General features: G+C 48.4%; 11 protein-coding genes across 12 annotated transcripts; 3 read left to right on the forward strand and 8 right to left on the reverse strand.

Moving 5' to 3' along the window:
• Positions 1 to 304: 304 nt before the first annotated feature.
• Positions 305 to 973, forward strand: FOXG_18676 (uncharacterized protein; the record flags this gene model as incomplete). Its single annotated transcript, XM_018398813.1, has 1 exon — positions 305 to 973. The coding sequence occupies one exon, from the start codon at positions 305 to 307 to the stop codon at positions 971 to 973; it is 669 nt and encodes a 222-aa protein (XP_018238296.1).
• Positions 961 to 3,392, reverse strand: FOXG_03863 (uncharacterized protein). The gene is made up of 3 exons (XM_018381734.1): positions 1,913 to 3,392; positions 1,409 to 1,865; positions 961 to 1,353 (listed from the first exon to the last, which is right to left on the reverse strand). The coding sequence occupies exons 1-3, from the start codon at positions 2,431 to 2,433 to the stop codon at positions 1,252 to 1,254; spliced, it is 1,080 nt and encodes a 359-aa protein (XP_018238297.1). The 5' UTR covers positions 2,434 to 3,392; the 3' UTR covers positions 961 to 1,251.
• A 1,984-nt stretch (positions 3,393 to 5,376) lies between these two features.
• On the reverse strand, positions 5,377 to 7,081 carry FOXG_03864 (uncharacterized protein). The gene is made up of 4 exons (XM_018381735.1): positions 6,846 to 7,081; positions 6,730 to 6,798; positions 5,846 to 6,680; positions 5,377 to 5,809 (listed from the first exon to the last, which is right to left on the reverse strand). The coding sequence occupies exons 1-4, from the start codon at positions 6,936 to 6,938 to the stop codon at positions 5,514 to 5,516; spliced, it is 1,293 nt and encodes a 430-aa protein (XP_018238298.1). The 5' UTR covers positions 6,939 to 7,081; the 3' UTR covers positions 5,377 to 5,513.
• Positions 7,082 to 7,779: 698 nt separating this feature from the next.
• On the reverse strand, positions 7,780 to 8,945 carry FOXG_03865 (uncharacterized protein). The gene is made up of 2 exons (XM_018381736.1): positions 8,447 to 8,945; positions 7,780 to 8,396 (listed from the first exon to the last, which is right to left on the reverse strand). Exons 1-2 carry the CDS (start codon positions 8,896 to 8,898, stop codon positions 7,946 to 7,948), a joined length of 903 nt encoding a protein of 300 aa, XP_018238299.1. The 5' UTR covers positions 8,899 to 8,945; the 3' UTR covers positions 7,780 to 7,945.
• Positions 8,946 to 9,259: 314 nt separating this feature from the next.
• Positions 9,260 to 10,557, reverse strand: FOXG_03866 (uncharacterized protein). The gene is made up of 4 exons (XM_018381737.1): positions 9,966 to 10,557; positions 9,806 to 9,913; positions 9,670 to 9,750; positions 9,260 to 9,617 (listed from the first exon to the last, which is right to left on the reverse strand). Exons 1-4 carry the CDS (start codon positions 10,464 to 10,466, stop codon positions 9,531 to 9,533), a joined length of 777 nt encoding a protein of 258 aa, XP_018238300.1. The 5' UTR covers positions 10,467 to 10,557; the 3' UTR covers positions 9,260 to 9,530.
• Positions 10,558 to 10,829: 272 nt separating this feature from the next.
• On the forward strand, positions 10,830 to 13,046 carry FOXG_03867 (uncharacterized protein). Its single transcript, XM_018381738.1, has 2 exons — positions 10,830 to 11,030; positions 11,083 to 13,046. Exons 1-2 carry the CDS (start codon positions 10,876 to 10,878, stop codon positions 12,971 to 12,973), a joined length of 2,046 nt encoding a protein of 681 aa, XP_018238301.1. The 5' UTR covers positions 10,830 to 10,875; the 3' UTR covers positions 12,974 to 13,046.
• On the reverse strand, positions 12,932 to 14,171 carry FOXG_03868 (uncharacterized protein). Its single transcript, XM_018381739.1, has 3 exons — positions 13,707 to 14,171; positions 13,162 to 13,664; positions 12,932 to 13,105 (listed from the first exon to the last, which is right to left on the reverse strand). The coding sequence occupies exons 1-3, from the start codon at positions 14,104 to 14,106 to the stop codon at positions 13,058 to 13,060; spliced, it is 951 nt and encodes a 316-aa protein (XP_018238302.1). The 5' UTR covers positions 14,107 to 14,171; the 3' UTR covers positions 12,932 to 13,057.
• A 276-nt stretch (positions 14,172 to 14,447) lies between these two features.
• FOXG_18677 (uncharacterized protein) lies at positions 14,448 to 15,266 on the reverse strand (the record flags this gene model as incomplete). The annotated part of the gene is made up of 1 exon (XM_018398814.1): positions 14,448 to 15,266. The coding sequence occupies one exon, from the start codon at positions 15,264 to 15,266 to the stop codon at positions 14,448 to 14,450; it is 819 nt and encodes a 272-aa protein (XP_018238303.1).
• A 2,636-nt stretch (positions 15,267 to 17,902) lies between these two features.
• FOXG_18678 (uncharacterized protein) lies at positions 17,903 to 22,539 on the forward strand (the record flags this gene model as incomplete). 2 transcript variants are annotated; one of them, XM_018398815.1, is made up of 5 exons in its annotated part: positions 17,903 to 18,423; positions 18,470 to 20,207; positions 20,254 to 20,837; positions 20,883 to 21,216; positions 21,263 to 22,539. In XM_018398815.1, the coding sequence occupies 5 exons, from the start codon at positions 17,903 to 17,905 to the stop codon at positions 21,449 to 21,451; spliced, it is 3,366 nt and encodes a 1,121-aa protein (XP_018238304.1). In that variant the 3' UTR covers positions 21,452 to 22,539. The 2 variants fall into 2 exon arrangements, with proteins under 2 accessions (XP_018238304.1, XP_018238305.1); XM_018398816.1 differs by having other exon boundaries at positions 20,254 to 21,216.
• On the reverse strand, positions 22,020 to 23,763 carry FOXG_18679 (NAD-dependent aldehyde dehydrogenase; the record flags this gene model as incomplete). Its single annotated transcript, XM_018398817.1, has 9 exons — positions 22,020 to 22,132; positions 22,178 to 22,487; positions 22,533 to 22,565; positions 22,622 to 22,682; positions 22,729 to 22,944; positions 22,997 to 23,072; positions 23,170 to 23,199; positions 23,246 to 23,375; positions 23,425 to 23,763. 9 exons carry the CDS (start codon positions 23,761 to 23,763, stop codon positions 22,020 to 22,022), a joined length of 1,308 nt encoding a protein of 435 aa, XP_018238306.1.
• A 225-nt stretch (positions 23,764 to 23,988) lies between these two features.
• Positions 23,989 to 25,735, reverse strand: FOXG_03873 (oxidoreductase). Its single transcript, XM_018381740.1, has 2 exons — positions 25,067 to 25,735; positions 23,989 to 25,012 (listed from the first exon to the last, which is right to left on the reverse strand). Exons 1-2 carry the CDS (start codon positions 25,726 to 25,728, stop codon positions 24,043 to 24,045), a joined length of 1,632 nt encoding a protein of 543 aa, XP_018238307.1. The 5' UTR covers positions 25,729 to 25,735; the 3' UTR covers positions 23,989 to 24,042.
• Positions 25,736 to 25,842: the final 107 nt, after the last annotated feature.

The following is a 25,842-nucleotide window of genomic DNA, read 5'->3' on the forward strand; positions in this document are numbered from 1 at the left end:
GATAATATATCCCCTGAATCAAAGATATATCTGAGCTGGGATCGTGTCGCAGGCCCGACGGAGTCAGACTTTTCGAGCCCGGGGATGGAGTCATTGGTTGACATGTTTCTTCGACTTGGCGCTGACCCTCTTGCAGTGGATTATTAGGGGAAGAACGTCTTGCATCATCTCCTTGTTGAAGTTTGCAACAACGATATAGGCCGTTTCGCTAGGTTGCCCATGGTTCGGCGTTCATTACGAATCTTAGGATCAACGTATCCTTCCCTAGTGAACCAGCCTGACAAGCATGGTACCTACCCACTCTATGGCGGCTCTTCGCCGAATGCGACTCTATCCAGACCCTGACTATATGCCTGCCGTCAGACTAGGAGAGCCTCTAGGCTGTGTTCAAGAAATATTGCGAATGGGTGCCGATCCACGTGCGAAAGATGGAAAAGGGAATACAGCGCTATATTATCTGGCTGATGATGATCTGACAGGAGTCTGGCTTGGTACAGGCAAACGTCAGATATTCTATGAGCTTCTGAAGGACGGATGTAGCCAGGATATCAACATGCCCAACAACGCCGGAAGGACTGTTGCAGAATTCATATTTGATGACAATGGCCGTATGGAAGATGAAAAGATGGGAAATCATGGAGAATGTTCCCGTAGCCATGATGCAGATTTCCGGAACTGGCAGGATGTTGACCACGAGGTGTTCACCGCGTTGGATGATGCTGGTATCGACTGGAGGGCCAAGACGTCTGAAAGTGGAAACTTGTTACATCTCGTTGCGCGATCTGGACTGAGCCAGGAAAGGTTGATATGGAGGAGTCAATTTCTGGTGGACAAGGGAATTGATCCAACGGCACCTGATGCAGATGGTTGGACGGCGAGGAAAATCGCTGAGCATTATAGATTGAACAAGTTTCGGTTCTATGAGGAGCTGAGGAAGCTTGAAAAGGGCGGGGTTGAGGTGGAGGGGCAGTAACGTGGATTCAAAAGAGTCAGCTGTCTATCTCGCGTTAACCGGCTTGACTACCTGGCATGGAAAGACGTGGCCATAGAAGATGGCCAATAACGATATATCGTAACAGAGAAATCGTTTTCGTGTTCATGTTAACCTATCGATGCACTTCACCAACTCACTCCAATACACTAACGCCCATCCATGGCCTTAATCCTTTCTAACTAAACTCCTCATGCACCAGCTGCCAGCAAATCGGCCATCAGTGGCAATTAAACACATTCTACTCTCCACTAGATATCCTAAGCAGCAATTTCCAGGACGCATCGTCCAGCGACTTGACCAGTAGCAAGCTTCTTGATCCATTGATCAAGATCTTCAAGCTTACCCTTGGAAAGAATTGGCTATAAAATGTTAGAATACTGCTATTAAGTTCTTGTCATCTTTGGCTATACTTACTCGAACGAGACCTCTGGCAGTGAAGTCAAGAGCCTCTTCGACATCCTTCATACTACCTGTAACACTTCCCACAATCTTCAAGCGTCGAAGAGCAACTGCCATAGGGGGTGCACCAGCAATAACAGTTGGGTCTTGGGGAAGACCAACAGCCACAGCAGTTCCATTGGGACGGAGGTAGTTGGGGGCAGTCTCGTACGCCGCCCGTGTCGCAGCTGTGATGATAACACCGTGGGCGCCGTATTTCGTGATCTTCATGACCTCCGCGGTGATGTCCTTCGTTGTCTTAAAGTCAATGAAGACTTCAGCACCGAGCTTGAGGCAAAGATCTTGCTTTTCGTCACCGCCGTCAATAGCGATGACTCGCATGCCCATCGCTTTGGCGTACTGGATGCAGAAATGGCCGAGACCGCCTCCAGCACCAGGGATGACTAGCCACTGGCCAGGAGTCACGCCCGATCTTGAAATGCATTAGCATGTTGTATTGTAGCCGGCATTCTGACTTACCGTTTGCAAGCTGTGTATGCTGTTACGCCTCCGCACATAATCGGTCCAGCCTCCTCATCAGAAACACCATCTGGAATTCTCGAAGTATATCTTCCATCCGCAATAACATATTCCTGGAATGTTCCCGCAACCGAAAATCCGCTGTTGGTCTGGTTAGGACAGTGAACCTCATCCGACCCAACTCTGCAAAAGTCGCATTCGCCACAGGTGCTGGCGATCCACTTCACTCCAGCACGATCGCCAATATTCCACTTGTTCTCCATGCCCTCGCCAACAGCTACGACATTACCGGCTCCTTCGTGCCCTGCGATTCCTTTAGAAGCGTCCATCATGCTAACGCCAAAGTCCTTCCACTCATTGTGCAGGAGAGACTTATCGGAACCGCAAAGGCCGGTCCATGTAATTTTGACGAGAATTTGGCCTGGGCCTGGCTTCTCAACGTCGACTGTGCGGATGGGAGCTGTTGCTTCTGCGCCAAGTCCTTGACGGACGGCTGCTCGCTGTTGAGAGGGAATTGACATTATGAGTTGAAGGTGATGCGAGATCAAAGGAGGCTGTTTCAAAGATTCTGGAGTTGAGATATCTGCAAAGACAGGCGCGAGAAAGTCGAGTGTTTTATATCATGGGAGTATTGACCGCTCCACCGAGCCAATATCAGACAACTTTCCATGCGGGCATGATTCCGCAGGATCTTTCGAAGCAGGGCGGAAACAGGGTGATTGTTGGTCTGATGGTGAGGGGTCGAATGAGGTGATACGAAGTGGATCCAAAGCTGTGTTTGTTATCTGCATCATAGCTATTCGAGTAACAAATCTGGCAAAGAGCAACGGACAAGAGGAGCTTGTCTGCTACCGTAATTGCTCTGACTTGTCGCTTTGACATCATGTATGCCCGTTGGCCCGGCATGCATATCGAAGGATGGGTGCGGGGAAGTCGAAGCGGCAAATGCGATCTTGTTCCGAGGAGGAGATATCACCTGACGGAGGGTTCTGAGGAACTCGAGTCAAGAAAGACTAGTCAGAGCTGATGCGCAGATCTGGAAACTGAGACCTAGTTGAAAGTTTGAAGGACGGCAAAGAGAGTAGATTGAGTTTATCGTAGATCTTTGCTAATCGCCGAAAGACTCGGGAGACATGAAACAAGCATGCATCATGGTGTCGTACAAATGCCACGCTGCAGGGATATGCTTGGCAGCAAAGATTTCTCAACAAAACGTTCGAGCCGTTATCACTGCCGCATGAGTCCAATGTCTCCAATCAGCTCGAGGTGAATCAAAGCTTTCCGACATATCATAAGTTCCATGGCCTGATATCTTGCAAGAGCGTGGTTGGGGCAAAGAACAGACGATCTCGACAAGGATCGACCAGACAGTGGGGGTTTTCTACGCGGAACAAAATCTGGGGATCACAAGGAGATCTGGGGAAATCAGAAAAGCCCGCGAGCCCGATCTCGGCATTGTGCTTTCTATTGGCTCAAGTTCATTTCTAGGATGCGCTTAGACATAGCTTCTGTTGTCAAAAACGTGTTGAGGCTCGGGTATATATCCCCGCTATTACCGTGTTCCGAGACCGAGGCCTCGTTCGGCCCGTTCGCGAGCCGCTATGTATTTATCGCCTGATCTGCGCAGTAAGAGGTCTTTTATCATATGGAATGGTAGTCTAGAACATCTTGGAGTACGTTATAGTAGTCGACGGGGGAGAAAAAAAGAAGGCTTTATATTTTCTGTTGCACACTGGGTTGTTGTCATGATGGTCTGACAAGCGTCTTGATACTTTCTTTCTGCAGAGTATTACGCATATGCACTGCGAGGGTCCTATATTCCATAGCTGAGTCTTGACTACTTAGAGGATAAACTGACAATAAAGATTACATTGAGGGCTCTACGCGAACGAGAGAATGTTCATGTTGCTAATTTTAGGTTTAGGCTTGGCTTCGAGACGGTTCTTATCTTATCATTATCATGGACATCGTGAACTAGCTATAATCGGTAACATTGAATATCAAGATAGCCTTTCGTCTATCATCCTTAATAAAATGACCAGACAAGTAAAATGTTCATTTCGCCCCTATAATATATTCTGGCAGTACCTCCATCCTCTAATGCCACGCAGAAACAATAAAAATGCTTACCGAGTCAGTTGGCTGGTGTGAAGCTGTTGACGACTACGGCGGTGTGGACGATTATAGCCACGAGTAAAGCATCGAATTATTCAACCCAGATGACAGTCAATAACACAGGAATGTTCCCAAGGACGTACTTGTGGCCTACAGCCGCCGTATGGGCGTTTCACATATTCGATATTTCGCAGGGCCCTACCAACTGCAGAAGGACGGATCTTCAGTCATCATTCAAATCGATGGAGCTTGTCGAGGAAATGGAACACGATCTGCCCGAGGCGGTTGGGGCGCTTTCTTTGGCCCCCAATCAGAGTACAATAGCTGGGGTCTTGTACCGCCCAACGCACCGCAGACCAGCACTTATGCGGAACTCTATGCCCTGATAGGAGCGCTGGATACGGTCCGTAACATATTACCGCTCTCACTCAAAAGAGTCTTCATCGTATCCGACTCTTCATATCTGGTTCGAACTTTATGGAGTATATGAATCTCTGGCTGCAGACTTGGGGTATAAAATCCCGAGGAGAAACAGTGGCGCACTGGAATTTCTTGCTGGAGATTAGACAGGTTATTGATGATATGATTTCGTTTGGCGTTCGGAATATGGAGTTCAAGTTTTGGCATGTGCCAAGAGAGCTGAACGAAACTGCTGATGCGCTTGCGAATCGTGCTTTTACCTGATGGGTTGTTGGGTCTCACAGAGAAGCGGATAAAAGCATAAAATCAGGAACACTTATCTTATCAGTGGATTATGGGTCAATTCTATGCAGATTTTATGCAAGCCGTCTAACCCTGACATGTACTTCACAATTGGTGGTGAACATTTTATGATTCTGAGCACGAGCACAGGCAAAGCTTCAGCCCACCCATCGATCGGCAAAAATGTCTGCTGCGGAGGATTTTCTGGATTGCGAATCTTCGTTTAGTGAGGAGACGAATTTTTTAGCGAAGGAGACGCATAGCACTCGGATTTGATGGTGGCATTCAATTACATCCATGATACTCTCTGTACGGCTCTAGGTCATATAACCAATGGGATAATCGCCACGGACTCTTCATCGCTGATTGAGCTCTGTTACAAAAGATTTGCTCGAAATTGCGAGTGACAAGGATTTTCAGGAAAATGGAAAGGGGCATCCGATTGAATTCTATGAACTCTGGGAGGCTCTCTATGGGCATGCGCTACGCGATCATGCTTATGTGCCACTGGACTTTCGCTTCTGGCTTGTGCCAGAAAGGATGAACCAGGAGGCCTACATAATAGCGGACTGCAGACTGAATCCAGAAATGCATGATTTAGGAGACTACTGTGTCTGATGACTTGCGAAGGGAGAGGATGTTCAGAAGCGGGTTGGATTACTAGTACATATGACTACACTACACCGAGAACCAATCTATCATCCCAGGCCTGCCCGCCGGTGTCCTGCACCAGTCAATCCCAGTATCATACGAGAGAGTCCTCTTGCAACTTGATACGAGTCGTCTAGTTGTTACCGGCAGCCGCACCAGCACCGGCTCCTCCTGTCAAGCGCTCGAGGATGCTGCCGAGAAGACCTCCGGCGCCACCACCGTTGGCACCGCCTTGTCCAGCGTCAGCGCCAGCATTATCACCTTGAGCAGCGTCGCCTCCTGCAGCAGCATCACCACCGGCGGCACCATCGTTGTTACCAGCGTTGCCCTTGTTGCCATTGGCAGCACCACCGTTGGCGTCGCCGTTAGCAGCGCCGTCGTTGGCGTTACCGTTGTTGTTGCCAGCATCCTTGTTGCCGTTTCCGTTACCTCCGTTCTGGGCGTTACCTCCGTTCTGGGCGTTACCTCCGTTCTGGGCGTTGTCTCCGTTCTGGGCGTTGTCTCCGTTCTGGGCGTTGTCTCCGTTCTGAGCATTACCCCCGTCGGCAGCACCATTGCCGTTGTTCTGGTCAGCGTTGCCATTATTGCCGTTGTTTCCGTTGTTCTTATCCCTGTTTCTTCCCCTTCCGTTGCCGTTACCGTTACCGTTGCCGTTACCATTACCATTACCGTTGTCAACGGTAACGGTAGCGGTGACAGTGACAGTAGCAGCGGCACCATCAGTAGCGGCAGCAGTGTCGGTAGCAGCAGGGGCTTCAGTGACGGCAGCAGTGTCACCGGCAGCTCCGGTCTCGCCAGCAGCACCTGTCTCAGTAGCTGCAGCAGTCTCAGTGGCAGCGGCACCACCATCCTGGCCAGGAGTGTTGACAACATCAGTCTGGCCTGGGTCAAGCTGGCCGGGACCAAGAGATCGAGTGACTACGGTCTCGTTGGCAATGCGGCTCTGGATGGCACCGACATCCGTGGCGACGTTAGTGGCTGTGTCGACAGCAGTAGCAAGGGACTCGGTGGCAGTGGCTTGGTCGCCCTGATTTCCTCCGTTGCCTTGGTCTTGGCCATTGCCATTACCTTGACCATTGCCGTTATCTTGACCGTTGCCTTGGTCCTGTCCGTTGCCTTGGCCATTGCCGTTGTTGCCGTTCCTACCACCTCTGCCTTGTCTGCCCCCACCATTTTGTCCGTCTTCGCCGTTCTGGTTATCTTGTGCGTTCTCGCCGTCTTGTTCGTCTTGAGCATCGTCGTTGCCATCCTGTTGGCCCTGGTTCTGCTGACCACCACCACCTAGCACCAAGATCTCGGGCTACTCTTGTCAGTAATGGATAACTCTGCATCAAATCATATGTACTTACGGATCGGGGCTCGATGAGGCCAATCACTGGCACGCCAGAGACTGGTAGAGCTGCAGAAGCCATCAAGGCCTAACTACGTCAGTGATATTGCCAACTGCGTGAGAATAAGTACATACCGCGAACTTTCCAGCCAGCGCTGGAGTCGGCCTTCTGTCACCAGACAGGGCCTGAGCTGCAAGAGCACCGATAACGATGTTGGAGAAATACATATTGAGTATTTTTAAATGATTGTGTTCAAACAATTAAGGAAAAAAGGCTGCCCAGCAGTTATTGATTGTAAAAAAGGCACCAGTCCGAAAAAAAGAAGAGAAATCGTCGCGTCAAGCGAATCTTGATAGTCTGAAAATGAGAGGTGAGTGTGGATGACGAGAATTTTGTTTGGTGGGAACAAACCAGTCTTCTTATACATGATTTCCCATCTCGCTACACCCTACAAAACAGATCTCAAAATAGATTCAACCAAAAGCTTAACTTCGGAAACTTTGCTGATACACCAAACGCCAAGAATGGACTCCTGTGGCAGTGCTAGCCTCTCTCTTCCCCAGATGCTGATACAGGTCTCAAACTTGGGATCGACTGTTAAGCTTTCCCTTGGCGGAACCGATGATCTATAGTGGAGTTGGGAATCGGCGACTAGGGATGTGAAGTTTGGGGTTTGGTTTCATTCGCAATTTTGTGTGCTTTGTAAATGAATAAATTTGTTCGGTTGAAACGTTGCCGAATGCCGATGCTGGTTTGTTTCATGTATACGATTACTACTCAGTCTTGGGTGAGGCAGCCCCTGGAGGGGCTACTACACCAGACGTGTCAGATTGTTACCGGATGACAATGGACCGTGTCAGAGGCTATAATCCTGGTTTTGCTATTCAGAATGAGCACATAATTTGTCTATCTTATTGCGCTACGATAGAATCGAATAAAGTTATTTCCTGAGTAGGTATTAGGTGCGGGTTCCAGCCTCTAAAAGAGCCACGTCATTACGTAAGTGTCACATCGCTCATGTTACAGAACCCTGGAAACTTCCGGAGCCGAGCTTCATCAATGTCTCAAGGTAGCATAATTCGATAATAGAGTATAAGATTAAGAAATACATAGAGCTATGAACGCAAATTCTTAAATGCGATTGGGTTGTCCGTAAACATTTGCCCTGCATTACAGCGAATGTTATCCCTTGGCGGCCGAAACCAAAACCGTCAAGATGAAATGGAAATAGATATCACAGAAGCATGCCCATACCAGCCAGTGCACCCAAAGTCAGCCCAAGGACACTCACAATTCCGTTCCCTGGAGTCTTGGTGGAAGCAGCATTTCCATCAGTATCCTCACCATCACCATCATCTCCACCATCATTTTCTTCATCATCCTCATCATCCGCTTCGTCTACATCAGACTGCTGGTGGATCAAAGGTACAGCAGGCACCCAAGTAGCAACAACAAAGTCACTTGAATACCGTGACTGAGTAAGCAGTCTGCCATCCAGATACGTTGAAGCTGGTGTTGTCAGAACGTCGAAAGAAATCAATGGCTGCGTTAGCGAAGCGCCATCCAAACTCGTGACAGTTATTATGTCCACCGGCGCTGGAGTGTAGCACATGGACGAATAATTGAATTCACTCCTTGGACCGACCGTTGAGAAACAGTGTCCGGCGGGGTTTGCTATGTAATCACTTCGATTGTCAGCCTAGATAGCTGTGTATGAATATACGTGCCAACATACCTTGGACAACAATAGGCAATTGTCTCCGACACGTTCATAATTTCGGCCCAGAAGTCAGCAGGCTCGAGTTGCACCGCTCCGGTGGTAGACGCCTGTATGCGGCTTGAAAAAACGCCGGATACGCTGAGAGATGATTCTCCCTCTTTGATCATGGTTCCAGCGGTTGTCCATCCAGATGGACAGGCTATGCCAGGCGAGTAATAATGATACCAAGCCCGATTCAGCGGTGTAGTCACACTTCGCAGCGAATCATAAGACTTCCCGCTAGGCATACAGCTACCACGGTCTTGGAAACCGCATGTCGGATAGCCCCATACCATTTCGGGTTCGCTTGCGTTGACAATAACATGATGGTCGGTGCCAGTTGCACAGGCCGACGGTGCCGAGAAGGTTGTAGTCAACGGACCCAGGTTATAGGCAGTGACACCAAAGAACTCTGTAGAAGTCGGCATTTTCGGTTATTCTTGTTTGATTTACTCTGTAGTGGCGCAAAAAAAGCTGAAGAATGGATCCATAACGCGGCATGCGGGGGCTTTTCTGCTTGGAAGAAATACGCCAACGGGAATCATCGTCATTGTTCCTGGGTATTTACTACGTCACGCGACAGTTTGCCAAGAGTGATGAACTTCGGCTCGGTTGGCTGATATTATCCCTTATGTGAAAGGTGCAGAGTGAAAGTCACGCTTGGCGAACCCCGAATGCGGGCAATTAAACAAACGGGCCCCAAACAGTACATCATTCAACACTCGACGCCCGCCGTTTCCAAAGAATTAAGATAGAATTCCAAGGCAGACAATTATTAGATGATATCAGGCTATATTGGGATTTCTCAATTGAATTAAATATACGAGGAAATTGGTATCTGAAGGTTGATCGAGGTCAAATTAGGTTGTATTCAATGAAACCTACCCTGCACCCACGAGCGGACCTCAAATCAAGCTTGGCGCTTCGGTTTTAAACATGATACCTAACTAATTAACCAATCGAGAAATCGCCGAGCATCATCTTCGCATTCGCCCCGCCTTTTCAATCAATTGGTCTGATGTCTTGCTAGGCCCTTGGGTCGTAACTCATTCCTGCACCTTTAGGTAGAAAACCCAGAATCAATGACAACATTAGATCCCGTCACGGATTCCGATTTGATGAGCAATATGATTTGCTCTGCGACGTCCTTTTTGGCAATCAGTACTTTTCCAGTGGCATGAACGTCTCTGCGTGCGTACCTCGACTTTGGTGATCTGTTTGAGGAGAGTCTTTTCTCTAGCATCGTCGATCTTTGATTGTGGCATGTTGACAATCCAATTCTTCGGGTTCAAGTCAGTCGATGCTACAAGACATCCCGGTGTATTTGGGCCTTACCGTCTCCATGAACCCTGGCGATACAGAGTTGACACGAATTGATGGTGCCATGACCGTAGCCAAAGTCTTTGACAGATGGATTTGTGCAGCTTTGGTAACAGAATATGCCTAAACCAAAGATTTAGCTCCATTATCTATGAGTGATTACCAGATTACTCACGATAGAGCTCCCGCTAGGTTTGACTCCAGCAACAGAAGCAGTCATAACAAATGCACCTTTGGCTTCCTCCAAATACTTCTTCGCCGCATGGCAGAGGAACATATGCGACTTGACATTAGCCGCATAGCAGCGATCCCAAACTTCCTCATCAACATTATCGTCGATGTCGTGGAAATTCGCAAACTTGGTCCATCCAGCATTTGATACCACTGCATCAATTCTCCCCATGGCAGATACCGTCTGGTTGACCAAGTCTTGGATCCCTTCTTTCTTAGTCACATCAGCTTTAATTTTCAAACATCGCGATCCAGTATCCTGCGAGAAAGACTTCGCAGCTAGTTGGTTCAGGTGTACGAAAGCATCGTGGGCTCGTTCCTCGTTGGAGGCATAATTGATGACTACTGCGGCGCCTGCTTGAATCAACTTTTCCGCCACGCATAGACCGAGACCAGATGTGCCAGCGGTTACGAGAACAACGGAGCCTTGAAGAGAGCGCGTCATGATTTAGTGACTGTAGATGATAGCTGAGTCGACGACTGATGAATGTGAGGCATGAGTTGAATTGGTGAGACAAGTACGGGGTAGCTCCGCATCACGGAGGCTGATCTCCAACAATTGACGCGGGAGACCGGTTTCGGAATAAACGAGACAGACTAATCCCAGACTCCCAGTCTGGTAGATGATAAGCATTCTATCGAGCTCAGAAGCCACCCAAAAACCTTCAATTGTGTGAACAAATAATTTGTACAAATCCAACGCCTGTTGTCTTTTCCTCTGTCGATAATCATGTCGCTATACCCGTCTAATACCCGCTCTCGGCTCTCCGCTCAGGAGCCGACACTAACCATCTCAGCCTCACAGTCCTGATTCACCGGTTCCGATTTCTCCTCAATCCACTCACCAAGCAACCATGGAACCGACGCCTCAAAAAGCCCAGCACGACAAACGTCGTCGCCAGCAGCGAAAAGCATGTGACTTATGTCGACGCCGCAAAGTCCGCTGTGATATAGTAGACCGACCATCAGGCCCTTGCTCCGTCTGTGAAAAGTCCGGGTTCGAATGCCAGTACGGCTCCGACGCGCCACTGTGAAAAATTAGTAAGCTGATGAGGATATAGGTCTACGGCGAAATGGGCTGTTGCGAGAAGAAGTTCGGTGGTTTCCAGAAATGCATATGATCGCGATACACCTGCCAGATCACCAGGAGTATCGCAGCCGGATCCGGAGGCCGGAACCGTTGAGCGTGATGATCATCTTTCGATCCTCGGACCCGAGGCTTCATCTGCACCATCACGGCGTGATAAGACATCGAATGATGCATCGCGCTCGGATGGTCAAGAGAAACTCGCTCGGGAGGGATTAGCGAGGTTCTTCAAACATGGAATCGGTGCTGCAGCTTGGGCTGTTTTTGCATCGACCAAGAGCTTTCGCATCGCCTACGTCGGCACGCCTGTGTCGAACCTGGTTCATCTTGTCGACTTACATCGCTCTTTCAGACAGCCTTACTCTTCCATTCTTGGCGACCAACGACCTTTATCTGCGCCTACAGGACCTGATACTCATGGCTCGTTTCAAGAATCTGCGGATGGAAGTACCAGCAGTGATAGGATAGGCGGAAAACCATTGCATTACCCATATCCTCCTATCAGACAAGTCAAGTCTTGGAAACCTACGCCAAACTCATGGGTAACGCAAGACTTGGTGACGGAGGTATCTTCCTTCCCAGCCCAAGAGGTTCGTGATGCGTTGGTACAAGCGTACTTTGATCATATCCACCCATTTCTGCCCATTGTATCAAAGCCAGAATTTCTCGCTCGATATCGCACGCCTGATAATCCTCCACCACTTTTGCTATTCCAGTCTGTTCTCATGGCTGGCGCCCACGCCTGTGCGCATCCCCTCGTCGCCACTGATCGCCATGCCGTCCAGAACAGACTCTTCAGAAGAGCTAGTATGCTATACCATATGCGACACGAGTCAGATCGAATGCATCTTCTTCAAGCAGCAGCCCTGTTCACATGGCATATAGGCGATGGCGATACAGTCGCCGGTGGGCCGTGGTACTGGGCGGGAATTGCTGTACGAATAGGTACAGGTCTTGGTGCTCATCGGAGAAGTTCTCAACTCCCAGCTACAGAGATGGCGCAGTATCGACGATGTTGGTGGTCTGCCTTCTTCTGTGAAGTCTTTTCCTCATTGGAGACTGGAAGGCCTTGTGCAGTGAGAGCAGAGGACATAGATCAGCTGCCGCTTCAGCAGGAGGATATTACCGATACACCAGTCACAGATCCAACTATCGCTGAATCCGGTGTTAGCCCTGATTTTCTGAACCACCTCGTTGATCTGGCCTACATTGGCCTCGACGTCATTTCACTAAACGCACCTGCGCGAGATCGTCTCATAGATGTAGCATCAATCGACGCCCGGCTAGGCCTATGGTCCCTCCGCTCAGGTATATCCACCGTCGCAGAAGACGACGACTCATGGACATGCCATCTCCGAATGCATTACAATCTCCTCCTTCTCCACCTCCATCGCAATCTCCACGAACAGAGCAGCCAGTCAATTTGCTCAGCAGCAGCCCAAGCAATAGTAACATCCCTCGAAAAGCTCACGGCACGCGATGAACTACGTCAATGCCACTTTACTTCCGTTAGCGCCGTGACAGCGGCCGGTATCCAATTCGCCGGTGAAATTCGCGCAGCTGTAACTTCCCAGACCTTTTTGGTCGCCATCAATGCACTTGAGAGATTATCGAGATTGTTGAGGTCAACGATATTACTTGCCAGGCATTGGCCTAATGCAGAGGCTGTGCATAGTGTTTTTGAAGAGTTACATAGAGAATATGAAACGCTTGTTACGCAGAGATTGCAGGGCGAACAGGTTATGGTGCCGGAGAGCCCGCCTGATTGGAATAGGTTGCTTGGAGGGGAGGGATTACATCAGTTCAGCAATTTCACATCAGACCAGGATTGGATGAACATTAATAGCTGGACGGACTTATTATAGGCTCCAATACAAAATCGACCCCATTATAATTTGGCTAGGATTTGCTCTTTAATCAGCGCAATATCAACGCGTTCAAACAGTGGATCAGAAGATAGCGACACCATTTGGTGGACTAGCTACGCCTCCGGGAACCTAACATGTATCAGACCATTAGCTCAACAAATGAGCGGTAAGACGACGGAACTTACCTTGAGTGGCACACTCGAAAAGAAGAACGACCATCTCCCTCGCTTCTCACACTCTTTACTAAGAGCCTCCAGGTCGAACAACTCCCCAATTGGCATTCCCCAACCCGCCAACAGCCACTCATGCAGAAAGTAATCTGTGTTCTGACACGGCCATGTCTCCATACTAGGTTGGTCACCAGCAACTGCAGCAAAGTCTTGCTCCCAAAGCCATCGGAGTATTTCTTCTGAAGACTCGATACCATGTGCTGGGGGGACTTTGTAATCTGCCAATGTCTTGCACTCATCGTCGGAGAGCTTGTCATAGGCTCGGACCCATCCTGTGCGGATGAAGAGAATGTCGCCTTGTTGGAACGTGGTTCCTTGGCTTTCGGCAACTTCTTTTAGTGTTGATACAGTAATTGACTTGGTTTCGAAGGGAGTCAAGGTGATGTTGTTCTTATCTGCCCAAGATGCATAGTCGAGTAGTACTCCGCGCCCGACAATACCACCTCGGTCAACCCAAGCTACATCCATCAGCCGCGTCCACTTACAAGAGTATAACTTACCCTGAATGCCGTTGACATCCGATGATAAAAGCTCATCAAGGCTCTTCCCATTGAACCAAAGCTTCTCCTTCTGATAAGCATAATGTCTAAACCCGTCCCATTGTGAACTACTCTGCGTGTTAAATGTCAAAGTATCATCATTCACAGCACGAGGGGTTTTGGTAGTAATCTCATGCTTGAAAGGTGCACGTCCAAAGCAAGGTCGGGACATTCGATTGAGGGGCCAATCGGTAGAAACCCGAACGCCGTCACGTATCTCTGATGCTGCTTTTGCTATGATTTCTGGGGTCAAGAGGTTTAGCATCCCGCATTCGTCATTGTCGCCGAAAAGGCCCCAGGCGTTTCCAGGAGGACCATCTTTTCGCAGAGGAAGGGACTTGAAGGATGGTTTGGATGACATCGTCAATTTTTGGTAAAAGTTAAAGTAGTTGAGGTTGTTGTTGATGTTGGCGTTGGCGTTGACTTCATATCAAGACCCCGCCTTTTGAGGGGAACCGCGGTAAGAAGCCCGAACAGGTTGTTCATTGGAATATGCTTTGTCATCAGGATAGACGAGGACGATCGCGAGACTTCATAATTTTAATATGTATATGTCATTCTTTTAGTTCACATGTGTTTTGTCAAAACGATATATCATCGGAATCCACCGCTGCACCGGTCTATGAAATCAATAAACATTGGATACCTCGCCAGATCCCATACCCGCCTCTACATGAACACTCCAGCCTCCGATCTTAAGTACTACCTCGCATGCTGCATCAAAGTAGCCCTCTCAGCAATCTTAACAGATCTCACCCGTCTCAACTCCTCCTGCCTTCTCTGCTTGCTCTTATCTCTATAGCACATGGTAATAAGGGTACAAGTACAAATAAGTATAAGTGCCGAGAAAACAGAAGCTATGATAATACCAGCTGTACCAACTTCATTCTGGAGTTCCATGCAGACCGTAACTCCGTTGCTTGACTGGGTCGTGCATAGAAGTCCTGGAGAACATGTGCTCGAGGTTATATTCGCAGCATAACACGTCAATGTGGTGAACCCTGTTGTTTCACAGATGGTGCTGCTCTTGACTGTCGTGCTGTAGCAGGAGGCGCCGGGTTCCGTGGAAGTTGAGGTCGTGCTTGTCGATGATGCTATACTTGAGGTCGACGTTGAGGTTGCGGTTGTTGATGACACGGAGCTTTCTTCTGTAGTGGATGCCTCCGTCGCAGAATCGGTTGTTTCAAGCGTGGTACTTCCAGCCTCAGCTGTCGTCGTAGCTTCATTTTCAGTGGTTTCTACCACTGAGGAATCTTTGGTTGCCGTGCTCGTAGCGTCTACTGAGGTCCCGGTGTCCGCCGAACTGGTGTCTCGACGTTGGATCAATCGATGAAAGTCAAACTTCATCAGTCCACCGCCTTGTTGTTTCGCATGCCACACTGGCTCCATAGAGGACGAAGAAGCGCCATCTGGGGAAGCGGGTCCCTTAATGAGGCGGTTTTCTGAGCGTTCGACCCGGATACCATGTGCGTGCGCGATGGCGCTTGCGCCTAGGGCCAAGAAAAAAGACGAAACAAGCATTGTGGGAATTGACCGTCCGTATTGCAGTGGTGTTGTTGAACAGTTTCTTCAAGCATTCTGCCAGATCATACTTCTCTTCATATCTTATAGTTAATCGTGACGATGGTTCACATGCAAACTTTCCATATTTATCTAAGTATAGTACCCGCATGAGGCTTATCCTTCGCTTTTCGTCAGTTTCTATTGTAAGCTTAAACTACGTTTGCGCGTCCTATTATAAGAACGTGCTGCGCATTCCGAGCGCGCCTTGACGCGGCGGCAATTGCGTAAACTACTTCCGCCCCGCTTAGTAACATGATGTTCAAGGGAGCTTTGGACAGCACAAAAGATGAACAGTGTAAATTTAGATGCCAAAAATGACAGCTCATGAAGTGTATTAAGTCCACGCTAAGACTAAGTTTGTATTTATGTCGTTTGAGATGAACGTGCAGAGTTTTCTGTCCTCCGCAGGGGGATCTCGGGTCGGTATGTGGGCGGCTATCAGCGATCATCCGGGATGCGACTATTTTTACAGTAAAGACCCATTCGCCATGCGTCATCAGGGCATCAAGAGAGGCGCAGGTGAATTATCCTTGATAGGGCGGAATGCAGATTCGCGTCTATTTCAATGTTGCTGCTTGTTAAACCCTAGGCCTGAATACAAATGAAAATGCCGGAGCTGTAAAACCAAAAGAGATGTGAATTTCCGTCATAATTCCAGCCGTATATCCGGCACGGAAAGACTCCACAGAAGAGACTTTCTAGAACAACAAGGACTTTGCTTTCGCTACGTAAGCTCAGACACACGAACAGTCTATACGATAGCAAATCATGGTTTGAAAAGGGGGAACCACTTATCAAAACTCTCAGGTTGTACGATCATTAAAAGACATACCGCAAGGTCAGCAGATCAAATGGCACTTTTGAGCAGACAAATCGAAGGTTGGCATCTTCTTTAGCACAGAGATTTATCTGTATCTCCGTATGAAACCGTCGTTATAGCCGACAAACAAACAAGTTGAGGATTCTCAGCCTCAGTGAACCATTTGCCAGTCCTAGCAGAGTGGCGGTAATATGACTGATCACCTAACAATGGACGTGCACGAGCGCCATTGATGCTCAATCCGAGAAGGATCACAACAGTCTTCTCCGGTAATATGCGTCAAACAGCATGTGGAAACAGCATAAAGCGGTGTAGCTCGAACCCTGTGAATCGCGACTTAATAGCAAGCTGTTGTTGTCTGCTGAAGGTGAGACGGTGTGCTCTGTTCGGAGCACTCGTCATAGACTTCCGATCGTAGTCTGCAACAGTTTCTTTTCAGACATGCGGAACTGTTGGGAGATTCAACTTCGCTATCCCCGGCCACTGCATTCTCCAAGACATGGCTGTATCATCTGACGCCGTTCCACCAAATAATTGGCGACCATCACTGAGTAGTGATAGATACTAAATCTTGTAACGAGAGACACGGATCTGAATCCAGCAATGATTTGCAGTGTAGATGATAGCCTTATAGCTTGGATTGTTCTTTGAACCTAAGACTACTTCTTCGGAGCGCATATGCGGAAGGCTGAAAAGAGGGGAGTATATCTGCACAGTTCCATGAGACATCAGAGACACGGGCTTGGTCTAATGGATGGAAGCAATCCTTCTGCCAGAATTACTAGCTCGATCGACATAAATAGCAAGTTTATTTCCCCCACATTCAGGCTTCATCATCAAAGCAACTACCCAGTCTGTTCAACTTACTTACTCCAAACCATCGTGGCTAGTCTCGAGTAAGGTCCTCAAATCACCGCCTATGTAAATGTTGATTTCCCAAATTGCCATTCCTTAGCTTATTTTCGTCGCTTTATAACCGTGCGTGGTAGATCAAGTGGGATGTCAAAAACGGCCGAGCCCATACTCACTCACCTCAAGTCGGCGCCTGCAAGCAGTTGGAGGGCAGCCCGTAGGTACAACAAAAACACCTACTGCTTAGATTGCTAAAGTATGGCCCAGGTATGTCCAAGGCATTGAGATCAGGAGTGGAATCCATGTAAAGGTGTCCTGCTTTCAGTCAGTTAGACTCTTGATTCACTACATATTGAAAGTGCTTGCTGACACATATACAGAAGCATGTCATGCGATGGTGAACCATCTAATGTTATTGAGGAGCCGACCAATGGCATGAGAAAGTTCGACGCTCGACGCATCACAACGTATAAAAGTGAGGCTTATTAACGTTGAAGGAACTTCCTGTTGATAATAAAAGTACCACTCAATACTTCAATATATTGACCGCGGTCATGGGCTCTTAGCCAGTTCTTTTCCTTCGATAGCTAAGCTGCATGCGACATCTTATACTCAGTGGGACAGTTATCTAATTTTCTTTTGTCTTTTTACTTAAATTGAAAGGAACGAATGGGTTCTAGGTTTGCAAGGTACCAAGTCTATGGAAGGCTTAGCAACTTGTAACTCCATAAATTCAGTATAGACTGCAGTGCCATTTGAAAAATAATGAGCTTCTAGCTATAGTACTACAAAGTACGAAATGTAGTTGTATTGAATGCTACTAGGTAGAAAATATAACTTTTGTACAGTTAGCAGTTAAGTTAGAAACTCGGTATGCCTCTTTGGGACGCCCTGCATAAGCGGCATTCCCGATTGGAGTATAATGTCACCCCGCACCAAGAGTTCAACTGAGACTCGCTCCATTTTCAACCCGCACGCCAGGTCGTCTCCGATGGATCCATTATCTATCGCGTCAGGCGCCGCCGGCCTAGCTATCAGCTGCGCGACAATAGTTAAGACGCTATACACCTGGATAGACGATACTGTCGACGTCGACGAGAATGTCTCCAACTTGTTTGAGGAGGTCTCGATTCTGTCACGAGTCCTAGACTCCGTCAGCAATGCCTCAGGTCGGGTCCCGCAAGCTGTTGTGGCCGAGATCGATCCTGGTAATGCCCTCTGGGGTAGTATTAGTGCTACCCTGGATGATATCAAGAACACATTCAACAAGCTCAACCAGCTAATGGCCGAGCTTGAGAAAACAAGCCTCTTTAGCCGAGGGCTCTTGCGCAAGCCAACCAAGCAAATCAAGTTTAGCCTACGGTCCAAAGATATCACTATATATAAGGACAGAATCAAATCATACAACACGGCGATGACAAGTGCTTTTCAGATGATCAATGTGTAAGTCATGATAATCGCGGTCTAGGGTGATTACTAACGTGGATAGCTGCCTCCTAATTCACAGCAATTCCTCTCAAGACTCTGTGTTCAAGGTCCTCTCTGGGCTTAAGTCCCAACTGAGGCATGTTGAGTTTGTTTTGCATACAAGGAGCTCCGCAAGCCCTGGCCCTTCTAGTGGACGTGAAGAGGACGATCGCGCCACCCAAAATCTCCGACAGTTTGTTCAGGTGGCAGAGAACTTCCACTCAAGCGCTAGTACCATTCTGAGAGAGGGCCCTAGGTCAACTGTCTGGGGAGGAAGTATTATGGGTGATCCTTTAACAGAAGCACAAACATCAATGATCGAGAGATGGATACCTCCGCCAGTCAATGAAGAGTCACGTTCTCCTGTTGACGCCGACTCGGACAGTGAGACTGTATTTGCCAGAAGGATTGAAGAACTTGCGATCAAGAATGAGGCGGATGGGGATCACGCAAAGGCAGAACAATTCTACAGAGGTGCCATCGAGCATGGCGAATCGAGTTCGAGACCAGTAAGCGATATCACTGCTATGAGGATACGACTAGCATATGCATGCATGCGGCAGAAAAAGTGGACAGAAGCAGACGAGGTCATCACTCCAATCGCTTTTGAGAGGAAGACAAACGACATACTAGTGTATCACGGAATGCACGCCTTGGCTCTTGCTTATCTAGATGACTCCAAACTTGAGGAAGCCGAAAAGTATTGCAAGCGTGCTCTTTGGGGCAAGAGAAAAGTTCTCGGCAAAGATCATTTGAGCTGCTGGGAGACCCTGACTTTGCTTGTGTCCATCTGCACGGCGAGAAATAAGATGATGGAAGCAGAGGTCCATCGAAGCTTTATCCCGAACTACGAGACTATCGCGATTGATCCTGAAGCCTTGACTTATCTGGACCGTTCAGTTGGGAGCTTGGGCAGACCAAGTAACGATAGTGACATGGTCCCACAAACTCAACAGCCATTGGCTTTTCAGCAAGAGTATCCTCCCAGCCAACCATACACTACGGCAGCTTCTGGCCCCGTCCCATCTCCAGGTAGTTTCCGGTACCCCAAAACCTTCGGTTCTCAGTACACAAGTCCACCAACACCGAATAGTCATCAAGGTATGGTGCAATATCCGACACAGCACATGCAAACAAGGCCAAACGTAGAGCCATCTTCAAACCCTCCTGTCTCTCGAAAGGCTATCGGGCGTCCGGACACGATCTTATCTACAATGCATCGCCCGCAAAGCATGGGGCCATACTCTCAACAACAACCAGAGCAACCGAGAAGAAGCACCAATCTATCATATAGCCACAATAACGCCCTATCTGAATTCGGACTACTGGATGCTTTCGATCCTCACTGGCGTGACCACCTTGGCGAGGGTCTTCGAGCCGGAGGTTGGAACGATCATCTTGTCAAAGAGAACCAGCAGCTCATCATAGACTTCTTCAAGTTTCAACTGCCAAGTGCCAGAACAGCTTCTCTGGCTCTGTCGCTACCACCACCTCCCCATTTAACAACAGCATATCCACTGCCCACGCAAGATGCCAACATTTACGAACCTCAAGGTTATCAATCCCCCCCACCACTGTCACCCTATAACATGGCACCTGTGCCCACGCCTGAATCCAGATATCAGATATTTGTGTCAATCGACTTCATGAAGATAGACTGTGCGAGCACCAGTGTTGCATACGTAGTCAATGACTTTAAGAGCCCGATATCAGAGCTGCTCAGAGAGTGGCCTGGTGCTGGCTCTTACAGCAAATCATCGGCAAGTTATCCATTAGAAGCTCACTGGATCATATCTAATTTCTTAGGTTCCAACTGTTCTTTACTACGATCAATACAATAAGCTAGTCGGCTGGGGCCATGACATTGCTAACGCCCTTGGGCCGACTGGATATCCGAAGCCAGGCGTCCAGAAGGTTGCAGGTCTACCTCTGTTCTTGATCCAAGAGACAGAGGAGTCAATTCCACTGCCTGGTATTCCTCCGGGCCTCAACGCTGTGGATATCTCAGCCGACTTCCTCTATGAGGTCAGGCGTGCCCTTCGTACCCAATTACAGCAACGTATAGGCAGTAAATTCTTGGAGAACGAGCAGAGGATCCATTGGATTGTCACCACTCCAGAGATCTGGGCAGATAAGGACAAAACTTTATGGAAACGTGTTCTTCAAAGAGCTGGCTATCTTAGAGACGAAAATGATACACGCTTATCGTTCGTCGGCGAAGCAGAGGCGTCAATACACCACGCGATACTGACATATTCCCTCACCCAGGAAACCAAAGATATATTTATCTTTGTGAGCTGTGGGGAAAAGATAGTATATGTGTCTGCCTATAGGCTTCTACAAGCATCGCCTTTCCTCATTTCTAGACTTATGTCAAATAAGAACCCGGGGTGAGTTCCTTTTACCTCTTTACTGCACTAACTAAATCTTCCTAGACCTACCCTGATAGCACAAAAGTTTGCCGAAATAGTGCGGACCAAAATCGACCGCATGCGACTTCCAGATGGCTCCAAAACAGCTAGAAAGGTCTATGCAAAGTGTATCGGTGATTTTGAGCGACGCATCATGATAGAGTTCAGAAATAGTGGACAAGAATGGAACATCGATGTTGCAATCGAAACAGAATTTCCCGAAGCAGGGATCAAGGAAGGCTATATGACTTTCACAAATGACGAAATCTTGTCTTGTTTCCAGCCCGTCACCGATGGCATTACCGCCATGATGGCTTATACAATGGGTGAGGTTTTCAAAACTGGCAATATTATCCAGGTATGTTTAAGTACTCATTTCATATTGACGTGCTGATTTTTGATAGGGAATTATACTTGCAGGAGAATTCTGTACATCGGAATACTTGCTACGGGAAATAAAGTTGAAACTACCTGAAAACCTCCGACATAAGGTCTATCCGCCCATGGAGCCTGCAACACAAGTTGTGACAGGCGCAGCCCATTTGGAATTAACTCGCTATTTGGCTGGCGGTCAACGATATGTTCAATTATGATAAATAGAACAACTAACATACCCAACTACCTCTTCGTCCGTCCCCAGTCAACATAGCGGCTTCTGTGCTATTTTACCTGTCTCTTCATGCATCGGGCATCCGAGAGCTGTCTTCATTCGAGGTCGATACTTTCCGGCGTTGAGATCGCTTACGATAGACAGCCACGGTCGCACGCGGCATGGCTTATTGGGCACACTGACCTCTCTGTGGATGGATTCGTCATGCCAGCAGGGGCCCATCACAGGCCGCAAGCTATCTCTGCCACCCGATGTACCTGCACTTGCAGACCTGCGGTATCTCTAAGGAGATTATCTCAAGCTGCAGGAAGATTCCATCTCGCCTCAATCCTTTCTTCTTGTTCAAGGGAAAGCCTTCACAGCCGACATCATGTCTGAGCGCAGAAGGTTCTGGGCATTAATAAATATAGACTTTGTGCTACAATACGACTTGATCCCCTCAAGTCCATGCTCAGCACCAAGGCCGCTGTCCTTAATGCCCCCAAAAGGCACATTCGGATTGAGCTTGTGATGGCTGTTGATCCAAACAGTTCCTGCCCTGAGCCTCGCGGCTAGCCTCTGTGCCTTCTCCAAGTCTGGGGTCCAAACCGAGGCATGGGGTTACCGTTGGCGCGTCTAAGGACCTCATCCTCGTCCTTCCACTTCAGAATAGGAAAGATAGGGCCTAATAATGTAATCGTCATATCACTGAAACGAAAGAGAAACATACCAAATGGCTCCTCGACTACAATCCTGGAGGCATCTGGAGGGTTGTCGACAACCGTAGGAGTGATGAAGTACCCCTTTCCCGCATCTGACGGACTGGTTGATCCTGCTACGAGCTTGAGGCCATGGGATTGAATATCTGCGAGTAAGCTCTTCACCCTATTGAACTGCAGGTGGTTCTGGACAGGACCCATAACGGTGGTACTCTCCAGGCCATCACCAACAGGAAGGCTCTTAACCGTTGAAGCCAATGTTTCCAATACATCATCGTAGATGGACTCGTGGACATAGATACGCTTTACAGCGATGCAGAGCTAGTCTTATCAGCAACGTTGAAGCTTCTAGTTTGAATAACTTACTTGACCAGAGTTCGCTAGAGCCGCCATGGCAAGCTAAGTGATCTCCAGAATTAGAACTTTTGCTGCAAGGCTTTCCTGCTGCGACTGACCTTTGGGGCAACTTCTTTGACATTGACATCACTGCAGACAATGGCCGGATCATTACCTCCCCTATATACGTCAGTCCTAGACCTCTGATCATCAAGTGTCGACTCACAATTCGAGTGTCACACGCTTGAGATTGCCAGCAGCGCTCTGCAGGACCTTCTTTCCAGTTGCTCTAGACCCTGTAAAGCTGATTTTGTCAACGCCAGGATGCGCGGTGAGCCACGGGCCCAGGTCATCATTGCCGCTAAGTGCTTGAACAACGCCTGCGGGGAAGTACTTGAGAGCCAGCTCAGCGAGCTTCAAGTCACAATAGGGAGTGAATAGCCTGTTTTAAAAGATTACCATGGTTGTCTCTATAGTCTTGTCATCAGACTTACGATGGTTTGAGAATGAAAGCGTTTCCCGCAATGAGGGCTGGACCAATCTTTGCAGCGGCTATCCGACAAGTTAGGACTTCGTGCTTCAAAGGATCAAGGAGCCTTACCCAGAAAGACAGGGACTTTCAAGCGTTATCATTTTGCGAAATAAATATCCGTGATATTCCAATCACAGTTCCAAGGCACAGTACCGACCGCAACGCCTATGAATTTAGCCCTGAGGGCAGAATCGGCCACTGGATAACGAACCAAGAGGGACGTATCTGGCGACGACTCGACGACCCGGCTTATCCTCGATCACCTCTTCAGGGTCAGGTAGCTGTGAATACCCCTGGAGGAACTGAATGGCCTTGCCTATTCCCACGTGTGCCAATTGCAACTGCCCTCCTGTCAGATAAGCAGGTTGACCAGAGAACCAAGAAACTCACAGGCTTTCCTTGTTCCTTGGTTAACAGAACGGCAAGATCTTCCTTGATCAAGTCAATGCTATCCGCAAATTTGGCCACTAAGGCCTGTCGCTCTTTGTACGGGACCTCAGCCCAGACTTCAGAGGCCTTCTTAGCCTGGACAGCCCTGTCTACATCTTCTCGAGTCGAAACCGGAACTGGGGGGTTCTTCTCTAGAGTAGAGGGATTGACACCCTGGGAAGTCTCCTTGGTTGTCTTGAGCTTTCCGTCGATGACGTTGAAGAACTCGGTGAAGTTGAGCTTGGCATGGGAATTCGGATCAAGTAAGCAATAAAGCCTGTTGCGACAACATAAATCCATAGGTACTATTTTCTTATTCTAGTGCTCTTCTATTTGCATCTATTACAGAATACGTAATTTACCTATTCATTTCATTTCGCTTGACTCGTAATACGTATTCTTAAGGCAACAATCTAAGTATCGCTAGATAGAATATAGCGTCCTGATATACTGAAAACATGATGGCGCGTTCAGAGTTTTAACAAAACACGACTGCACAACTCGAAAATGTCAGGAAGCCAGAGATGATAGACGAACTATATATGGATTGTCCTCGCCCTAAGGCTATACTCGAAGCATTTAAGCGCCTAGCTTTATCATGACCTCCTTCTCAAACCACTCAGGAAAATCTATAACTTTCTTTCCCTTCCTTGCTTCCTCAGCAGCGAATACCATACTATGACTCATAATAACATCCCTTAAATTGCACTTGATATACTCTCGTTGAGCTGTTGACACCTTCTCACCATGGTTCTTTACCCGATCAACCGCCAGCACGAATTGCCTCGTCAATCCTTCGTCTCCATCACCATGGCCACCGCCCTCGGGAATGTGTGGGTAGTGAACCGTCTTCTTGCACGTCCTGAAGTCTGTCACTGTAATTGAGGAGCTGTCGGCGTACATCTCTCCGTGAACACCGTAGATGTACGTGAACCGGGTACAGATCTTTTCTGTGAACGCAACCATATGCAATGTAGCTGTCTTGCTACCTCTGCCACTAAGAGCTTGCAGAGGTGTTTCGCCGGGAGCTGCGATCGGGTCGGCGTCCCAAGAAAGTGTTACAACTTGATTGTCGCAGACATCGTTGTCACATTCGTACACACAACGTCCAAAGGTATTTCTCTTGCTAACCTCATCTGCTGGGGTGTCTTCTGAGTAATCTTCAGCAAGTTTGGAGAGAACAGTCTTCTTAGCTGCTTCTGGCCCACCATTTGGAATACAGTCTTCAATTTCTGGTGCGACGACCGTGCAAAAGTGCTCTTGTTGCTGACTCTTGAGATCAGCTCCTGTGTAAATTCGCTTCGCCGAAAACTGGCACGATGGCTCATAGGCACATGACAAGCAATTGGTGGCATTTCCAGCTTCGACAGGTTTTCTCTCTTTTCTGAAATATTGGAGGGATCCAGAAGAGCTTATATCTTTGGGCACATGGGTTGGCTTGTTAGAGCCGGGAGGCGGGGCCGCCAAAATCCAGTAGAGGATATCTATGTCGTGGCACGATTTGGCAAGGAGTGATGGAGCTGCCGCCTTTTCATTGCGCCAATTTCCTCTAACATGTGGTCAGACTTTATCGCTTGTGCAAGCCCATCAGTCAACAACTTACCTGACGTAACTGTGTGTAAAGTGATACCAGCCCACTGGCTCTGTGTGATTAACAGCCATGATGTCTCCGATGACCTTGTCCTCAAGTAGAAGCTTCCTCATCATCATGTTGTGAGGACTGTAACGAAGGACATGGCCGATAGCGAACAGCTTTTCTGAGGATCCGGAGGGATCGGGCGAAAGGCTCTTATAGATAGCCATACAATCCTCCAGATTAGGCGCTAGAGGCTTCTCGCACATGATGTGTAGTTTCAGCGGTGCAAGACCAAGGACAACATCTTTATGCATGCCATCTTGGACGCAAATGAAGACTGCATCAACACCTTCAGGGACATCTGTGGTCCCAGAAGCGACTGCTTGCCGTCGGCTAAGCTCCCATTGAACGAACTCTGGCCAGTCGCTGAACTCTTCCCCGGGAACAGGCTCCCGTGCACCCCAGATGTATTTGCGACCGAGATGCCGTCTCTTTAGTGCGATAGGCTCTATGACGCCGACGATGACGCCATTACTCGAATTCTTAACAGCCTCGGCATAGGCTTTGCCACGGTTCCCAGCGCCGATGATTAGTAGACGTGGAGGCGAGGTAGAAAAGGCTGGACGTTCTGGTGGTGGAAGGCGAGTGATGCCGTGGGTGGTCTCATCCTGTTCGGCATGGGGTGCCATGGTGAACTAGCAGACAGATACCAAGAAAGATTGGATTGCAGATAATGACTTTGGACTAATCGCAAGCTATCTTCAATCGTGTTAAGATGCTTCGTTAGCAAGGGTTCCCTTATT

The sequence above is a fragment of the Fusarium oxysporum genome, chromosome 4, assembly GCF_000149955.1.
Source record: "Fusarium oxysporum f. sp. lycopersici 4287 chromosome 4, whole genome shotgun sequence".
Lineage (NCBI taxonomy): Eukaryota > Fungi > Ascomycota > Sordariomycetes > Hypocreales > Nectriaceae > Fusarium > Fusarium oxysporum.

What these genes read in the sequence shown, in the direction of transcription:
- FOXG_03863 (XM_018381734.1), bottom strand. Translation starts at nt 2,433, where the DNA reads ATGTCAATTCCCTCTCAACAGCGAGCAGCCGTCCGTCAAGGACTTGGC. An exon ending in GCATACACAGCTTGCAAACG is followed by an intron (nt 1,866 to 1,912) that starts GTAAGTCAGAAT and finishes ATGCATTTCAAG; the next exon opens with ATCGGGCGTGACTCCTGGCC. An exon ending in CTGCCAGAGGTCTCGTTCGA is followed by an intron (nt 1,354 to 1,408) that starts GTAAGTATAGCC and finishes AACATTTTATAG; the next exon opens with CCAATTCTTTCCAAGGGTAA.
- FOXG_03864 (XM_018381735.1), bottom strand. Translation starts at nt 6,938, where the DNA reads ATGTATTTCTCCAACATCGTTATCGGTGCTCTTGCAGCTCAGGCCCTG. An exon ending in CGCTGGCTGGAAAGTTCGCG is followed by an intron (nt 6,799 to 6,845) that starts GTATGTACTTAT and finishes TGACGTAGTTAG; the next exon opens with GCCTTGATGGCTTCTGCAGC. An exon ending in AGACAACGCCCAGAACGGAG is followed by an intron (nt 5,810 to 5,845) that starts GTAACGCCCAGA and finishes CCCAGAACGGAG; the next exon opens with GTAACGGAAACGGCAACAAG.
- FOXG_03865 (XM_018381736.1), bottom strand. Translation starts at nt 8,898, where the DNA reads ATGCCGACTTCTACAGAGTTCTTTGGTGTCACTGCCTATAACCTGGGT. An exon ending in ATTGCCTATTGTTGTCCAAG is followed by an intron (nt 8,397 to 8,446) that starts GTATGTTGGCAC and finishes TGACAATCGAAG; the next exon opens with TGATTACATAGCAAACCCCG.
- FOXG_03866 (XM_018381737.1), bottom strand. Translation starts at nt 10,466, where the DNA reads ATGACGCGCTCTCTTCAAGGCTCCGTTGTTCTCGTAACCGCTGGCACA. An exon ending in AACCTAGCGGGAGCTCTATC is followed by an intron (nt 9,914 to 9,965) that starts GTGAGTAATCTG and finishes TCTTTGGTTTAG; the next exon opens with GCATATTCTGTTACCAAAGC. An exon ending in AACAGATCACCAAAGTCGAG is followed by an intron (nt 9,618 to 9,669) that starts GTACGCACGCAG and finishes ATTGCCAAAAAG; the next exon opens with GACGTCGCAGAGCAAATCAT.
- FOXG_03867 (XM_018381738.1), top strand. Translation starts at nt 10,876, where the DNA reads ATGGAACCGACGCCTCAAAAAGCCCAGCACGACAAACGTCGTCGCCAG. An exon ending in AAGTCCGGGTTCGAATGCCA is followed by an intron (nt 11,031 to 11,082) that starts GTACGGCTCCGA and finishes ATGAGGATATAG; the next exon opens with GTCTACGGCGAAATGGGCTG.
- FOXG_03868 (XM_018381739.1), bottom strand. Translation starts at nt 14,106, where the DNA reads ATGTCATCCAAACCATCCTTCAAGTCCCTTCCTCTGCGAAAAGATGGT. An exon ending in GGATGTCAACGGCATTCAGG is followed by an intron (nt 13,665 to 13,706) that starts GTAAGTTATACT and finishes TGATGGATGTAG; the next exon opens with CTTGGGTTGACCGAGGTGGT. An exon ending in TTTCGAGTGTGCCACTCAAG is followed by an intron (nt 13,106 to 13,161) that starts GTAAGTTCCGTC and finishes GATACATGTTAG; the next exon opens with GTTCCCGGAGGCGTAGCTAG.
- FOXG_03873 (XM_018381740.1), bottom strand. Translation starts at nt 25,728, where the DNA reads ATGGCACCCCATGCCGAACAGGATGAGACCACCCACGGCATCACTCGC. An exon ending in TTTACACACAGTTACGTCAG is followed by an intron (nt 25,013 to 25,066) that starts GTAAGTTGTTGA and finishes ACCACATGTTAG; the next exon opens with AGGAAATTGGCGCAATGAAA.